This window comes from Clarias gariepinus, chromosome 14 (genome assembly GCF_024256425.1).
Source record: "Clarias gariepinus isolate MV-2021 ecotype Netherlands chromosome 14, CGAR_prim_01v2, whole genome shotgun sequence".
NCBI lineage: Eukaryota > Metazoa > Chordata > Actinopteri > Siluriformes > Clariidae > Clarias > Clarias gariepinus.
This window is the reverse complement of record NC_071113.1, coordinates 10,171,494-10,185,994: the sequence shown is the minus strand read 5'-3', so window position 1 is coordinate 10,185,994 and position 14,501 is coordinate 10,171,494. Positions and strand designations below refer to the sequence as shown.

The 14,501-nt window shown below is 41.1% G+C and overlaps 1 protein-coding gene across 4 annotated transcripts in view; it reads left to right on the top strand.

Moving 5' to 3' along the window:
* Positions 1-14,501, top strand: part of exoc6 (exocyst complex component 6) — a 49,568-nt gene that overhangs the window by 21,152 nt on the left and 13,915 nt on the right. For 2 of the 4 annotated variants that reach the window (XM_053511073.1, XM_053511075.1), the window contains exons 7-19: positions 427-579; positions 690-758; positions 3,754-3,837; positions 3,923-3,969; positions 4,085-4,205; positions 7,645-7,716; positions 7,880-7,977; positions 8,106-8,211; positions 8,312-8,421; positions 11,972-12,083; positions 12,184-12,318; positions 12,547-12,726; positions 13,525-13,554. In XM_053511073.1, coding sequence (XP_053367048.1) covers positions 427-579; positions 690-758; positions 3,754-3,837; positions 3,923-3,969; positions 4,085-4,205; positions 7,645-7,716; positions 7,880-7,977; positions 8,106-8,211; positions 8,312-8,421; positions 11,972-12,083; positions 12,184-12,318; positions 12,547-12,726; positions 13,525-13,554 — 1,317 coding nt within the window. The remainder of the gene's footprint in view (positions 1-426; positions 580-689; positions 759-3,753; positions 3,838-3,922; positions 3,970-4,084; positions 4,206-7,644; positions 7,717-7,879; positions 7,978-8,105; positions 8,212-8,311; positions 8,422-11,971; positions 12,084-12,183; positions 12,319-12,546; positions 12,727-13,524; positions 13,555-14,501) is intronic. The other 2 variants (XM_053511074.1, XM_053511076.1) reach the window with 1 other exon arrangement.

Sequence of the window (14,501 nt, the reverse complement as noted above, 5' to 3'; positions counted from 1 at the left end):
GTAGTGGTTAGCACTGTCGCTTTGCACCGCCAGAGTCTGGGTTTGATTCCCGTTTTTGTGTGCATGGAGTTTGCATGTTCTTCCCGTGCTTGGTGGGTTTCATCCAGGTTCTCCAGTTTCCTCCCACAGTCTATAGACATGCAGATTGGTCTAACTGGTAATCCCAAATTGCCCATAATGTGTGTGTGCACCCTGTGATGGATTGCCACCCTGTCCAGTGTGTATCCTAAGTTTGCTGAGATAGGCTTCAGACCCCCGTGACCCTGTATACAGGATAAAGTGGTATAAATGATGAGTGAGTGAGTGAGACTCGTTGTGAAACCACACTTCTAAACATTTAACATTGAATGTAATCAAGAAAAGTCAGAATTTGTTTGCTTTTGCTATTCATTGGGTTTTTCTAACCGGATGGATGTTCTGATCCAGGCCCAGCAGCACAGGACGTTCATCAGTACCGTGCAGAAGCAGGCGAACCTCGGCTGTACTAAACCCCTGTACAGCCTCAACGGTAGAACATCGCTCCAACACAACGGCCTGACTCCAGAGGAAACGGTCGATGAAGAGGAGGGAGATGATGAAGTACGGCAGGATGATATGCATAGACCATGGTGTAAACCAATGCACACTGTTTTTTATGTGTTCTGCTGATCCTGTTGTTAGTCTGTGTGTTGGTGTATCTTCCTCTGCAGGTGTTAACAGTGCAAGACCTGGTGGACTTTTCCCCTGTTTACCGATGTCTTCACATCTACACTGTTTTGGTACGTAGTGTTATCAGTAGCCCCGGTGTTCTGGACACCACCGTTCATGTTCTGTGAAGTTATGAAAGGACGTTTGGAAGGATTTTTTTCCCCTTTTGCTTTATTGAAGAACATTCCTGCAGGGCACACTGCTCAGTCATCCTGTCTCTGAGTTGACTGTGCGATATCAATGAATTCCCTCTCCGCACAGTAGCTCACCAAACATGAATGGCGTAGGGATTTTTATAGTTTAGATTGGCATGCCATCACTATTGTTTCTCTCGTGAATCCAGTGCAAACTATCAGTGAGATTGTTGGTGCTTTGTTGCACACCACTATCACGCATTTCGCTCAGGACTAATCCTGTGTCCTTAAACACTGGGGGAAAAAATGCAGGGAAACACTCCAGCGTCTAACAGGATTGACCGCGCAATAACCTCCTGCCTTTGTAAAAAAAAAAAAAAAAAAAAACATAACTAACAAACAGAGACAGGCCTGAGCGAATAGCAGGTCACAGCAGGTTATGATAAAAATGGCATAATCAGTAAGTGAAGTACAGGTCAGACACGTTGGCTTTTTTTCATTTAAAGAACATGCAAGGACTTTGGAATAGGAAAGGTAGATTATTGTGTTCACTCGTGCTTGGATGAAATCAAAATAGCCATTTCCCACACTATAGGACTGCATTATAGGTCAAGGTCCTGATCTTAACGCTAAGTCTGGGTCTTGGTGAGGAACTATGTGTTTACTTGGTCTGTGTCTCTGGGCTTAGTCATGGTCTCTATCCCAGTTTTTAGTCTTGGTTTGGATCTCAGAACTTGGTCTTGGCGTGGATCTCAGTGCTTAATATTGGTGAAAATCTCCCGGTTTAGTCTTGGTGTGGATCTCATGACCTAGTCTTGGTCTGGTTCTTAGGACTTAGTCCTGGTGTGAATCTCAGGACATAGTCTTGTTGTGGTTCTCCGGGATTAGTCTTGTTCTAGATATCAGGGCTTAGTCTTGGTGGGGATCTCAGGGCTTAGTTTTGGTGTAAATATCATGACTTAGTCTTCGTGTAGACTTTTTACAGCTTGGTCTTGGTGTAGACATCAGGGCTTAGTCTTCGTCTGGGTTTCAGGGCTTAGTCTTGGTCTGGATCTCAGGGCTTAGTCTTGGTCTGGGTGATGAGGCTGATGTGAGTAAAAAATAACATCCCAGCAAGTTAAAAGTCAAATCTTTTACAATTTTAGCAGAAAATTTTAATTTTAAACACTTAAAAAATAAATGAACAGCCAATATATATCTACATTCTGTATTTGGTTGATTGGTTGTTTACTGTTTCTTACAATTAGAACTTATAAGACTAAATTGAAGATATTTTCCACAAGCTTTTTTTTGCAGTGTTGGTTTCTGGGCTGTGTGCTTAGTCCTGGCATGGTTCTTAGTGCTTGGTCTTGATGTGGGTCTCAGGGCTTAATCTTGGTCTAGGTCTCTGTGCCTAGTCTTGTTTAGCATCCCAGTGCTTTGTCGGAGTCTGGGTGTCCATTGCAGAATATCATGATGCAGGCAAGATAATCATTCAGCCCTTTTCAGCTCGGTTCAAAAGAAGGCTGGGACGGTGTCATCATGTGCGTGCTAAGTTGAGAACTGAGGAATGGATCTGCTTCCAGCAGCATGATTTATTATTGCAGGTTAGAAAAGGAAGCAAACCTGCGTCTTGATGTATCTCAAGTACAGCTTGTCCTTGATTGCCCCAGCTGTAACCCCTATCAGCTCTCTGTTTCCTACAACAATGTAAATGCACAATCGTGTCAAAACATGTCAGTCTCAGCCACATTTTACACAACAACATATTTGACACGATTCACACATCGTATTCCTTTGGTAGCGCTCACACAGGCCTGACACACCCGCAATTCACCTGGCAGCCAAGACATGGAAACTCCCACTTCTAGGGTTTATGATTAGAACATTTGTTGGATCCTTTCCAGGTTTTGCTCCCTTCCAGCCACCTCACTCGCTAAAAACACAGGGTAAATCTGTCACCAGCGGATGTTTGAATCACCAAAAAATAACAAACACTGTGACGTCTTTTGCTAATGTTGTAAAATGTTTTCTAGATCGCAGTGTGGTAAAGTGCAATGTATTTACACTTCAGTAAGGTTTAGGTCTAAGGTTGTTCCTGGTGTAAATTTGTTTCATTGCTTCCAACTAGCCTTCTAATTTGATTAAACCACAGGAGTACACTTAAATATGTAAAAACTTGGTTTACTGTGTTATCTATGTATTTCCCATCGCTTGACAAGTACACTAGAAATACTGTACTAATACAGTGCTGAGTATAGAGTATAAAAGTTTTTTCCCCGATATTTATCACACTTAAATGGGTTAGATCATCAAACTAATTTTAATATTACACAGAAATAACCCAAGTAAATAAGGGAACAAAGCTGTCCAAACATGCCTGGCCCTTTGTGGAAAAACTGTGCGAACATCAGGCCAACAGTGAAACATGGTGGTGGTAGTGTCATATGGATGTGGGGCTGCTTTAAAGCTTCGGGACCTGGATGATCTGCCATAACTGATGGAACCATAAATGATGCTGTAGCAGAAAATCCTGAAGGAAAATGTCCAGCCATTAGTTAAAATTATGGTTTTGGAGTGGCCTTGGCAAAGTCCGGACCGAGATCCATTTAAGATGATGTGCTTGAGATGATTAACAGGCCGCGCATGCTCGAAAACCAAAAAATTCCACAGCAAAAAACAAAAAAAACTCCACAGCGATCTGTAAGACTTGTTGCAAATACTTGATTGCAGTTGTTGCCACCAAGGGCGAAACAACCAGTTATTAAGTTCAGGGGCACCTAACTTTTTCACACAGGGCCATATCATTGTTTAAATATTGCGATTTGTATTTACTCTGGTTATCTTTGTGTAATATCAATCATTTTAAGTGTGACAAATCAGAAAGGGGCAAATACTTTTTCACAGCACTATTAGTGTTTGTACATTAATATGTGTTGTGATTTTTTCCCAGGGTGACAGAGAGACATTTGAAAACTATTACAGAAAGCAGAGGAAAAAACAAGCACGTCTGGTGCTCCAGCCTCAATCAAACATGGTGAGTGCTTTCTGTATCTTCGAATGCCACCGCTCCCTTGTTTCACTAAGCTTTTCTTTAAATCCGTGTCTTGTTTTGTTCCCAGCATGAAACCGTCGAGGGCTACAGAAAGTACTTTAACCAGATTGTCGGGTAAGCTTCTCCCTCCGGTTTAACTCGGATGATTTATCATGCATGACTTTACTGCATGTTTATTACACTTCCCAGAAGTGTTGTTAAACTTTACATTTTTTTTCTCCCTTTGCAGGTTTTTTGTTGTGGAGGACCACATATTGCACGCCACGCAAGGTTTAGTGACCCGTGCGTTTACGGACGAGCTGTGGAACATGGCCCTGTCCAAAATAATCGCCGTTCTCCGCACACATTCAGTGAGTAGCAGATAACATTCTGCTCGTACATATACATACACATACATACATACACTTATAGTGTACACCTTGACTTCATGCACAAGGAGAAAGGGATTTATTTCCAACCCCCTCACTTCACTCTTCCAGTTGTTGCCTCTGCAGCCTGCCTGATTCGAGGTGTTTTTTGTGATTGAAAGTTAGCTAGCAGCGGGAGAGGGTCGGCTTGACCTCTTTGTTCGGGCCGCAGGACTCAGGCTGTGAGCTCCAGCCATGGGGCGTTTGCATAATCCCTCACTGATTTACAACTGACTGGGTCCTCCAAACACACCGTCAGCCCCGGCGGTTTAGAATATTCACACTTAATCTGCTGTTATTGTTGCAATCTGTCCTCATTAGGCCCAACTGACCTCTCCATTAGATCAGATTGAATAGCCGGCCACTGAAAAGGCTCACCAGGAAATGGTTTCAATTATCATTCCGAATGCCTTGTTTTGAAAATAAAAAAACGATGCAGGGTGGGGGGACTATCCGAATAGCCATCCGAAATCTAGACCTGCCTAAAGTATTTCTGCACAGAGTAAATAAAATGTTTTATGTGATTTTGTTCTACAGTATATAATAATAATATAGTCATGCTGTGCGTTTGATCCTGGTAATGTGTTTGTGATTTACACCCCAGAGAAAGTGTGTCTCAGAGTTTTATTGCGTGTGTGTGTGTGTTTTGTGCGTGCATACCGACCGGGCTGTGTAAACGGCACAAGGTGAGGTGTGTTGCCTGAGGTGTGGACTGACGCTGTGTGTCACAGCTCGGGAGCGACGCTCATTTAGCGTCATGATTTACGCACTCGCCGAGCCAGCTAGAGGCAGGACACTGCTCCCTATTGTCAATGTTTAACAAGGGGACCACGCTAGTGCGAGGGATCATAAATCAAAAAAGGAGCACCCGTCCATGCCACTCTGAGGCACGAGACTTTTTCTTCTTTGTGCACGGTACATAGAGAGGAGCCTAGGCTGAAGGTGGCTGTGGTTATGCTGGTAAAGCGAAGCCACAAAATGTTATATCTGGGTTGCATATTCTATTTTTTTTGTGGTGTGGACATTCTTCTCAATTATATAGAGGATTCTGATTAATGGATTATTAGTAAATGTATTAATTTAATAAAATATATTTGTGTATTCCTTTTCTGGTCCAATTCTGATCATGATTTAAAAGATGGACAGACTTTTATTGAGGATGTACCACTTTATGGCATTGATAAACCCAGGTTTAAATTTATACATTTTTATTATTATAAATTTATTGTTATAAATTATATATATATATATATATATATATATATATATATATATGTATATATATATGCGCATACATGTAAGCACATCAGTTACTACACTTACTGTAGATGCTGCAATATACATGTAATGTGTGCATGTCCACTAGGGGACAGTATCACATGACCCAAGCTAAGATTTACAGAAAACAGAAGTTGAACCAGAAGAAACCAAAGCTTCATGGAAGGTTTAATGATTTAGAAATCTGTGAAAGATTCTCCCGGGTAAAATAAACCAGCATCAGTCAAATCCCACTGAAGTGATTTCACTTGTCTGTATTCAGGAGTGCCTCTCACCTCCAGGGTTGAGGGGTTTGCTTCATTTGGATGTACTTTTGGGTTTCCCCCGCACAGTCCCAATGCTAATCGGCATTTTCAAATATCCCGTAGTGTGAGGATGTGAGTGACTGCGTGCCCTGAGATAGATTGACACTCCATTTGGGTTGTACCCCGCGAGTCTTGGGTAGTGCGCGAGTCCCCTGGGACATGTTAAGCGGTATGAAAAATGCGAGTTGGTATTCTAGAGTATCAAGAGGTTCAGGTATTAAAGTTCAAGTGCTTTTTAGATCCACAGTTGACAGTAAGATTATTGCATTCCTCGAGATTAACAAGCCATTTTAACTTGTATTGATTGTGTATAAAACAAGACCTTTTCTTAAAGACACCAAGCTGAGAAACCATCACCAGTGAAAGGATTACAACTATATCCAGTAAATTAAGGAAAGTAATTGATTCGGGAATAGATGCTTGTGTTCAAGCCTTATGATACACGGTGTGTGTGTGTGTGTGTGTGTGTGTGTGATGGGTGGTGGATGACCCAAAGCTTTGTGTGTGCAGGCTCTCACTAATCCGGCACTTGGTCACATCCCCCGGCTGGGTCAAACGCTGCTCTCCTCTTACTAACAGGAGGGAGACGGCCGTGCACTTATTCTAATGCTAATGTGTTTTAATGACTCATTAATACCCCAGAGTATTTGATCAATAAGTGACTGGCTGGCTGTTAGGCATTTAGAGTGTGATACTGAACCGAATCCAGGTTTAATAATGCTTTATATTGCGTTTTTATGTCTCAGGTCCTGAATGGGAAAGAAAAGTGCAGAGTGCATGTAAACCTCACACTTCATATTACAGTATAAGAGGAAATTATGCATACTTATGAACTCCACTGTGTTCCCATGTAAACTTAACTTGAAATGAATTGTGATATTAGTTAATTAGTGTACACTGCCTGGCAAAAAGTAAAAAAAGTCGCTAAATATAAAGCATCAACTTATTGGCCTGAATCAAGAAATGATGTTTGAATGACTGAACTTATTTACATTTAAATTTAGGCATTTGGCAGATGCTCTTATTCAGATCAATTTTAATGCATTATTTAACTCCGGAAGGATAGTACTGAAATCATTGTAAAAAAAATAATAATAATAATAATTAAAGCGATCGCTTAAGCCCTGGGTGAAGTTGCAGCATCTAAAATCAACAGTAGAAATCTGAGCCACACTGCCCCTAGGCTTGGCAACGTTGGTGGTATTTCAGGTGCTCCTGTCAAGGGGTTGCCACAGCAGACCCATCTGATCTGCACGTTTTTTGCCGGATGCCTTACTGATGACCTTCCATTTTATCCGGGCTCAGGACTAGCACTGTATCCAATGGTTGGGGTTTGGGCGTTGACTAGGAATCAAACCCTGACCTTCAACATTATGTGGCAACAATATGAAGTCAGCTGATGACCTGAATGTACTGAACGAGCGGGTTATCACATCTATGCATTTCTTTCTTCCCTGATGGCATCAATTATATTCCAGGATGCAAATTGTGTTCTGTTTTATTTAAGTGGAAGAATCAACTCACTCATGTCCCACGTCACTCACTCATGCCCAGTGGCTCAGAGATATTATGTCCAGTTTGTCCCTGGAGAAGATTTACTACTCCATTCATCATTCTGGCATGAAATTTTAACAGGGTCCTTCCTTAGCTTTTTTTATATACATTTTTAGTTTAATTCCTTTCCCATTTATTTTTTTTTTATATTAATCCAAATATGAGTCATGACTCGTTTGAAATATGACACATTGTCGTATAACGTTAGAGTCCACACATTAATTAGTGCTCTTCTTTCCTCACAGTCTTACTGCAATGATCCTGACCTGGTCCTAGAGCTGAAGAACCTGATCGTCATATTTGCAGACACACTGCAGGTATTTCACACCTAACGCTCTCACGCTGAGAGATCCCCCTACAGTTTACACAGGTCACTCAGTGATATTGAATATGTACTCACGTTTCAGTATATCAACAGTACATGGCATTTGTGGTTTTGACACGTTGACTGTTTTTTTCTCCGTTTTGTGTTTTGACCAGAGTTATGGCTTCTCAGTGAACAGACTCTTCGACTTGTTGTTCGAGATTAGAGATCAGTACAATGAAACCCTGCTGAAGAAGTGGGCGCTGGTGTTCAGGTAATACGACGTTTCCACTTCAGTCCTGTGCATGTTAATGCTTTGTTGTGGAAAGAATTATTATTTATATATATTTATATATATATATATATATATATATATTTTTTTTTTTTTGTTCTTCCTATCAGGGAAATATTCGAGCAGGACAACTACAGTCCCATCCCTGTAGAAGACGAAACAGAGTACAAGCTCGTGGTCAGTAAATTCCCTTTCCACGACCCCGAGATCGAAAAGGTTTGTTCTGCTTCCACAGACGTGTAAAGATTTATACGGGCATGTCATTAATGCAAAACACAGAGTTTTAACAAAATATGTCTGGTGCTTTATTGTATAGCAACCATTTCCAAAGAAGCTGCCCATGTCCCAGTCAGTGCCTCAGATCTACATTCAGGTCAAGGAGTTCATCTATGCCAGTTTAAAGTTCTCAGAGTCACTACATCGCAGGTGAGCCCATTTCATGTTCACAACAATCATAGATCCTTCGAAATCCCATCTAACCATCTTTGTCTTATTTTTTTTCACTGAATAAGGCTCAAGTTTCACATTTCTTTCATTATAGGTTTAAAAATACAATAAGTCCCCTACATATGAACGGGTTCTGTCTTGAAAGCTCGTTCGTAAGTCAAATTTGTTCGTAAATACAACAAACATTGTCTAGTTACCAGGATACTAACACAATTGGCTATACACAGTCTATTACAGTACAGTGTTCTTTAGACTGTTCTTTTCTTCACTGTGCCAGTATTTGAAAGTTTCATGTTAAAAGAACAAGCTTTTTCATGTCTGCCATCTTTTCACCTCGCTCCATCATCTCAATTATTTTTACTTTATTCCATGGTTATTACTTGGCACTTCTTAACAGTACCATCTTCATCGCCGCTGCCTTTATACTAGCTTCCAGACATCCTGGGATGCACGCTGCACACGAGTGACAATGTGCACCGACAATGGTCAATGTGACTTGTAATCTACCTTCAGTAATTGAACATGCGTGAACATATGTTCGTACCTTCAAAAGTTCTAAGTAACTCAAATGTTCTTATGTAGGGGACTTACTGTACTGGGGATGGGAATCACCAGGGACATCCCGATACAATATAATCACATGCTGCTTTAATTTGTATTTAAGGATCAAGTTTTAATTACCGTCCCGATTTTTTCTTTCTTCATTTACTTTTTTGATTTTTGTTTTTTGTCATAATTCTAAACAGACTAAGTAAATTATTTGCTCCTACCACACAGTCGGCTCAGTCCATTGCTCGTATATCCAAAATGTAAATTTGTATGCAAATTTCTTGCTAAATTATTTAATTACTGACTATACATAGATAAAAAAAATGAAAAAAAGAATCACCGTACGTAATTAAATCAGTTTTTCCTCCCATCTCCAAAGCAAGGTTGCAAGCAATGACGAGCGGGCCCAGGCACCTTGCGCCATCACCCCCCGGGCGCACCAAAAAAACAGTGAGCACAGTGGCCGCGTGCATTTAAAGTGGGCATATCAATACCATTGCAACATATTTTTTAGAATAGTGGGGATTTTAAGTTAAGACCATCACTCGATGTGATGTCACTGAACGTGATGTCACTCAATATGATGTCCCACAGGAAGTTATTAACCACTAATTCAAGGCCCTTAACCCTCAACTGCTCAGATGTATAATGAGAGAAAAATGTAAGTCGTTCTGGATAAGGGCGTCTGCCAAAATGCCTAAATGTAAATGTACAACAATAGTTTAAGAACTTGTGCTCCTTTAAAGCTTAGCCAAAGATATTTGCTCTATGTAAAGTGAAAGCTTAACTCTGAGCATCCACTGCCCAAACAAATTGATCAAGAAGTGATTGATTAGCAAACAAGTTTTATCACTCATCTCCTGAACAGGATTTGAGCAGCGGCTTAGGTGTTCTGTCCCTCATCTCAGGCCTGTGGAGCTCTTATCTGAAATATGGCTGGAGAAAGTGGCTTCAGTGATCCTCGCTCCACTCTGACCCACCTACACCTCCTAATCAGTGTATGTTTATCCAATCTCTAATGATGTGTGTTGAATGATCAGTGGTGCGCTGGTCCAAATAGAGAAAAAGGCAGAGGGGGTGAGAAGCTCCAGACTAACACATCACCACCAACATCCATAACACAGAGACGCAACATCTTCGCCCAGGAGTGGAGAGGAACACACTGTAGGAATAAACCTTATTGGTACCATGAGCGAGGAATGTGACCGCACTGGTTCCCGACAGGAGAAGAAGTGCGATGGTTAAAGCTCAGTGTGTGTGTGTGTGTGTGTGCTGGAGTTTCCCTTCGATCTTTCCCTTGTGGGCAGTCAATGCAAATTACTGCACATTTCACACTCCTCTCTAATTGTTTCTTTGTCATGTTAAGGGAGTGGTAATGAGTGGCCTCTGGACCTCTCTATTGACTGTTTGCTTACCTAAACCCCTCCCTCCCAATCAACACCTCCACACGCTGACACACACACACACGCACACACACGCACTATCTGCAAACTATCTGCAGAATCAACACTCTCACAGCATCCTGTTAATATTCACACCCAGTTGCTGCTGCTGAGTTGGTTGACACTGAGATCTAGGTTAAGGTTAAAGGCTACTTTTTTTCATGGCACATAGAATAAGAGCTGAACCCAAACAGGAAATACTGGAAACTTATCTGGGGTTCTAGTCATATTTTATTTTTTGGTAACATGACAGACAAAGTCCAGACGATGATAAAAAAAAAAGGGTCCCTAATGTGTAAATGCATTAAGAGACCATGCTTGTCTGTTTGTTTGTACACAAAAACAGTTGTCCAGGAATGAGAAATCGAGAGATTTTGGTTACCCAAGTCATGAATAACATTCTGCCTTTGCCGATGCCAGTTATGAGTAGGTACTAGACACAATAATAACTCAGAACTCCAGACTAATAGAAATAAAAATCAAATATTTTAAAGTCAAAGCACATTTTAAGCAGCCAAAATATATGTTCAGGACTGAAGATTCCTCCAGTCTACCAGAACCTCCAATTACGAACAAAAAATCCATATTAACCTAAACACGTCTCCTGTTATACTGAACTTCCAGTCTGATACAGTATGACTCAGATCAATCCCTGCTATCCTTTTCACCCAGATGAGGATGGGTTCCCTGTTGAGGCTGGTTCCTCTTTAGTTTTCGTCCTATTACCATCTCGGGGAGTTTTTCCTTGCCACTGTCGCCGTCATCCTCGGCCATACTTATTTTGATTCATACACATTCACATTTCAAACTAACTTTAATTATTCTTTTGATTTAGTAAAGCTGCTTTGTGACAAGTTCAATTATACAAATAATATTGAATTGAATTGAATGTTTCATAATGAAACACGACAAGCCCATGTAGCCACTCTGATTTAAACTGGGCTGTGGCTACAATAAACTTAGTTAGCTCTGCTTTGTCAGCCTTATCTGATAATGATGACTGAGTACTGACTGAGTCCGCCTGGGATGATTGTGGATCTGAGAATTTTGGTGACGCAGCACGGTTCCACGTTAGGACCTGGGATCATTTCCGAGAACACTGGCTCATTCTTATCAGTGAGAACCCAATCGTTCCGTGCTCAGGAATCCGCTTGACAAGGTGGTTTTGAGAGCATCACAACGTACTCGGACATGGATCGAATCAGATATGGAAGCAATCGTATCTGACAAGGGAATTAGATCACTGTTTAAACGCGGCGACATTGGTGCCGTCTGTCTCCTCCATAGGAAGACACAAGAGTGTTGCTCTTGCCGTTTTTCCCAAAATATCGATAATATTTAAAAAGCCCATGTAGCCACTTCCTTGTTCTCTTCTTCTCAGGTGTTAAGAAGGGAAGGGGGACAAGTCATTCGTGCCTAGTGTGAAAGTGTCACTTGACAGAATCGTGCAGTGTGTTATAAGAATCCTTCCCACCAAAAAGACCTTGTTAAAGTCGAAAAACAGGAAAATGACACGATCTCCTTGTCTTTCCTTCCAGCTCTACTGAGATTGACGACATGCTCCGTAAATCCACCAACCTGCTCCTGACGAGGACGCTGAGCGGCTGCTTACAGAACCTCACCAGAAAGCCTCACATAGGACTCACCGAGGTCAGAGGCACCTTTCACCTTTGCATGCACATACGACACGGATTGTGAGTACGCATGAGAAACCGCTGTGGCATGACGGAGTTGTGTGGCTGTTTTGCAGTTGGTTCAGATCATCATAAACACCACGCATTTGGAGCAAGCGTGTAAATACCTGGAAGATTTCATCACCAACATCACCAACGTCTCTCCGGAAACCGTCCACACCACGAGACTCTACGGCCTCTCCACGTTTAAGGTTAATAATAATAATAAATGTGAATTGTGAATCAATGTAATGAGATGACATCTGGAAGAAGGTGGGAGTTAGTACATCATAAACAGACACTGCGCTAACAATGCCAGTTTTTATTTACGTAAACTTAAATAAAAAAAACTCATTATAAAGAGACATCAAGATGGTGGTCATTTTAGTTTAAAAAAAGAAAAAGAAAAAAAAACTAAAACATTAACGACACGTTTTTAGGATGCCAGACACGCAGCAGAAGGTGAGATCTACACCAAGCTCAACCAGAAGATCGATGAGTTCATTCAACTGGCCGACTACGAATGGAGCATGTCCGAGTCGGACGGCAGGGCCAGCGGCTACCTCATGGACCTCATCAACTTTCTGCGCAGCACCTTCCAGGTCTTCACACACTTACCGGTAAGCCTCGCTGAACACTCACACAAACACTCTCATCATTATCATCATCATCATCATCATCATCGATGTTGTGTTGTACACATTTAAACAGTTCTCTCTCTATATATATATATATATATATGTGTTGGTGTTTCTATGTTTGTCCAGCTGACCGATTTCAATGTGTGTGTGAGTGTGATGTGTCTTGTAGCAAGTCATCTTGGTGTTTTTTTTCTGTGCGTCTGTCATTTTATGGAGACAAAAAGACTTAAACACATAAAAAGTGCAAGAGAATCGAACTTTTCTTCTTCTTTTAGAATTTTTACAGTATGATGATTACAGTATGGAACATTGATGCGTATTAATACTAAACACAATACTTTATAGCATTCCTGATTATTTATGAACCTTCCACACATTTAAAGACTTTCGTATATTTTTATTGACGTAACTACGTACCTAAACATCAGACACAGGTAAATTTCTTTCTTTTCTTATGTCTTTTTTAAGACATAGTGCTTGCCTGCTTTACTCTCCGGCTTGCCCTTGCTCTGAAAAATCTTACTTTGTCTCCAGTTTGATCTCCACCGCTTTTTTTTTTTTATTTGACTTTTTTCATTTTCCAGGAATGCTCTTTCTCTCTCTCTCTCTTTCTCTCTTTCTTTCTCTCTTCCCTTCCAAGTGACTGTAGCCTTTGTATTTCTTTCTACCAGGCATGCTTGGTTTATCAGACTTTTCTTTATCTGTCCATTTATTGTTTCCATACTTTCTTTCCCTGTCTGTGTTCTTTTTTATTATTTTGTTGGGGGTTCTGCTCAGAATAACACCAATGATCATGCTGCGATGTCGGTAAGTAAACACCCTCCTTTACACCCCCAGATGGGGAGAAACCAAAAAAAGAAAGCGCATGCTCGTGTCCGCTGTGTGGACTCGCCTTCAGGCTTGCTTTGCTTCCTTCTCCACGTTGTCGTACCAAAACAAAAAAAAACCCCGAACCAGATCAAATTTCGTGCCCCACTGATCTGTTTCCTCTGACCGTCTCATGTGGATGCCAGCATCTGCTCAACATAGGACGGATTCTCACTTGAGATTCGCACGCGGAGGTTTTCCTTTCCTACGCCACTATGCCTTGTGTTTTCACTCCAAGTCTCAAGTCAGAATGCAGCCTGATCATGGACAGGAGATTTAAAAGAACAGATTGAATGATAGAACGTAACACAGCCTCTGTCGATTCGGATTTATTCGGATGGTATATAGAACGGTACAAAAGCCTGAGTCTGCTCCTTTGATCATTTATCATTTATGTCCTGGACTGGCGTCCCTTTCCTGGTGTATTGCATTTACAGTGTTCTCAGCGTAGCATCCAGATGCACCGTGACCCAGACAAGGATAAAATAAAAAAAAAGTTATGCAAAAAATGTATCTTTAAATAAGCATTTAACCTTTTATACATTAATGCATCATTTAAACCTAAAATGCACCAGCTTAGCCAACATTAATACAAAAAAGAAATTGTTGTGCTGCCACATTTGCACTGATTACATTATTGTTGTGGTGTTTAATTTGCGATTAACAAATGTGATTTTGCAGTAATTTGCACAAATAATTGTAAATCGATGGTAGACGTCATTTTAAAGTCTATACGCCAAATTTATGGTGGCGCAGTGGTAAAGTGCTCGCCCTATCATCGGGAGATCGCAAGTTCGATTCCCGTGTGATGCTGTAACCTCTCGCAGCTGGAGGTCTAGAGAGAGCTGATTGGCCGAGCTCTCTCAGAGGGGAGGGGTGAGAGGTAC